The sequence below is a fragment of the Charadrius vociferus genome, unplaced genomic scaffold, assembly GCF_000708025.1.
Source record: "Charadrius vociferus isolate BGI_N301 unplaced genomic scaffold, ASM70802v2 scaffold776, whole genome shotgun sequence".
In the NCBI taxonomy this organism is placed as follows: Eukaryota; Metazoa; Chordata; class Aves; order Charadriiformes; family Charadriidae; genus Charadrius; species Charadrius vociferus.
In genome coordinates this window covers 1,438,023-1,441,021 of record NW_009648775.1, presented here as the reverse complement: position 1 = coordinate 1,441,021, position 2,999 = coordinate 1,438,023, and the positions used below count along the sequence as shown (strand labels likewise).

At 58.5% G+C, this 2,999-nt stretch overlaps 1 protein-coding gene across 1 annotated transcript in view; it reads left to right on the top strand.

The window, feature by feature from the left end:
* Positions 1-66: 66 nt before the first annotated feature.
* Positions 67-2,999, top strand: part of KSR2 (kinase suppressor of ras 2) — a 77,744-nt gene continuing 74,811 nt past the window's right edge. Inside the window, exons 1-3 of the mRNA XM_009886745.1 lie at positions 67-114; positions 706-846; positions 1,704-1,854. Of these exons, the coding sequence (XP_009885047.1) occupies positions 67-114; positions 706-846; positions 1,704-1,854 (340 nt within the window). The remainder of the gene's footprint in view (positions 115-705; positions 847-1,703; positions 1,855-2,999) is intronic.

Sequence of the window (2,999 nt, the reverse complement as noted above, 5' to 3'; positions counted from 1 at the left end):
TACGGTGGCGTCGTTGGGCCTCGTGGCGGGAGGGTTTGGGGGGGGATGGGGACGGTCGGTGGAGGGATGGGGCCGCGGCTGAGCAAAGAGGCGTTGACGGCTGCGGTCGTGGTGGTGAGGAGCAGTGGGAGGAACGAATGGTTGGGGCAGATGTGGGTTATTGGTGGTGGTGGGGATAAGGAGCAAACGTCCCCATCCCAACCTTGGCACTGCGGGATGCTGTGGCTGCTCCGTATGGGGGATGCTCGGGGTTTGGGGGGGATGTTCATTTGCACTGCACGTGGGTATAAGAGAGGGGAGCGCATCCTTTGGGTGCTGGGAGGGGATGGTGTGGGAGAAGTGATGCTCCTGTGTCCCCTGTCCACCCACCGTGGAGTGATGGGGGTGAGGTCTGTCTGTGCCATAAGCGAGACCTCAGAACCGAAGCACGCAGGGTTTATCTCCATAAAGGAGCTGAGAAAAGGCTTTTTTGGGGGGGGGAAATGCCCCCCTTGGACACCCAGCTTGATGCCAAACGGGTCCTTAGCCGCAGAAGCTCAGCGGTGGGTAACAGGGGGTTGTTTTGAGGGCAGGAGGTGCTGCCTGTGCCCTGGGGCTGGGGCAGAGAGGGGGCGCAGACCCCCTCCCATGTCCCCTTCCTGCCATGGGGTGGGATGGGGGGGTCATGGCAAGAGGGTCCTACGGGGCTTTCGCTTTCTCTTCCAGAGCAAACTGGTCAAGTACTTTAGCCGGCAGCTGTCCTGCAAGAGGAAGGTGGCCTTGCAGGAGCGCAATGCCAAGCTGGAGGGTTTCCCCCAGCTCCTGCACTGGTTCCGCATCGTCGACATCCGCAAGGAGGTGATGGAGGTAAGGGATGGGCATCGACTGCAGGTTTGGGTGTTGAACCTCTCCGGTAGTGTTTTCCATCCAGGGGTTTCTGGGATCCTTGAGCAAAACTAGGCAAGGGGACAGCTTTTTCGGAGGTGGAGACTGGTTTGAAGCCGTGTGTTTGGGCCCTGGGGTGGGCTGGAGGGGACGGTGCTGGTGGTGGGGAACGAGGCAGGAGACCAGAGCAGAGGAACCGGGCTGTTTTACTGGGTGGAAAGATGCTGCAAAGCCCATGGTGGGATGTGCCGCCCAGGGTCACCCCACAGCTCTCTTCCACCCACCGGTGAGGACACCCCATTGCTGTTCCCAGTGAAGGACACGGGTGCCAGAGGGACCTCGTGGGTGCTGCCCCCCTTATCTCCTCCCCCCCCTCAGTGGGGGTCCTCTATGTCACCGTTACAGTGTGGTGGTGCCACAGCAGGTGACAGCATCCTTCTGCCACGTCCTGGGCTCCTGCAGGTGAGGGGGTGGCACCCAAAGGTGCTCCTGTAACAGCCCCCCCCCCAAAAGAAGAGGACAGCGTGTGCTGAAGGCACCAGTCCCTGCGTGTGCTCAGGGCAGAGACGGAGGTTTTCACGGTGCTTCCAGATGTCCCAGTGCTGACCTGGGTCTGGACATGCCTGAAACCGTGCAAAAACTTGAGATAAAGCTGAGGTTTGAGCGATGCCCTCCAGGTTTTCCTGGGGATTGGGATGGAAAATGAATGTTTTTGGGTCTGCGACCCAAATGGGGCAGCAGGAGGGAAGAGCTTCTCATCCGCGTGCCCCGAGGAGGTGGTTTAGAGGATGCTCCAGGACGGTTTATTCCTCACTCCTGCCCTGTTCCTCCCCCATCAGGAAATCGCCCCTGGGCAGCTGAGCCTGGAGGAGCTGCTGGACATGACGGATGACCAGGTCTGTGCGACCGTGGAGAAGTTTGGGGCCAACAGCGAGGAGTGTGCCCGTCTGAACGCCTCCCTCTCCTGCCTTCGCAACGTCCACAAGTCCGGTGAGTCGGGCACACCTTGTACCCGCCGGCCGGGTCTCCTCGAGCCCATCGGGGGGGGGGTGAATGACACCGTCCTGTTGCGGTGACAAGCGGGAGTGTGGCTTTGATGCATCAGAGATGTTTGCAGCGTCGTCTCCCGGGGCTGCAGAGCTCCTGCATCCCTGGGGGATGGCTGGGTACCCGCTGCCCACGGGGGACAGCTTCGCTTTGGTGCATCCCTGTGCCTCGGGAGCGCAGGGGAGGGGGTGTCTCCCTTCTCTGGGGTGTGTTGAGTTGTCAGTTCTCAGCAGGGAGGCTTCACCCAGGGAGGGTGCAGCGTTTCTTACGGGGTCCCTTCATGACCCCTTGATTGCAGGAGCGCAACTGGTATCAGGAATGGTGTGGGCAGCAGGACAGGGGCAGTGATCATCCCCCTGTACTGGCACTGGTGAGACCCCACCTCGAGTACTGCGTTTGGTTTTGGGCCCCTCACTACAAGAAGGACATTGAGGTGTTGGAGCATGTCCAGAGAAGGGCTACAAAGCTGGTGAGGAACTGGAGGACAAGTCTTATGAGTAACAACTGAGGGAACTGGGGTTGTTTAGCCTGGAGAAGAGGATGCTGAGGGGAGACCTTATCACCCTCTACAACTACCTGAAAAGAGGTTGTAGAGAGGTGGGGGCTGACCTCTTCTCCCTGATGAAAAGTGATAGGACGAGAGGAAATGGATTCAAGTTATATCAGGGGAGGTTTAGATTGAATATTAGGAAATATTTTTTCCCTGAAAGGGTTACTAAACATTGGAAGAGGCTGCCTAGGGAGGGGGGTGGATTTGCCATCCTGGGAGGTGTTTAGAAAAAAAAAAGGGTAGACGTGGCACTTGGGGACACGGTTTAGAAGTGGTTTTGTCAGGGTAGGGTAATGGCTGGACTGGATGATTTTAAAGGTTTAAAGGTTCCTTCCAACCGATTCCATGATTCTATGAACCAGGAGGCTCGGGAAAAGCTCCTCAGACTTAGCAAACTCCTGTCGCACAGCATCGCCGCAGAGCGAAGCCCCCCCATGTCCCCAAAACCCCTTCCCAGGCCACGCACAAGGTCCCTTTCCCCTTTCCCCTTTCCCCTTTCCCCTTTCCCCTTTCCCCTTTCCCCTTTCCCCTTTCCCCT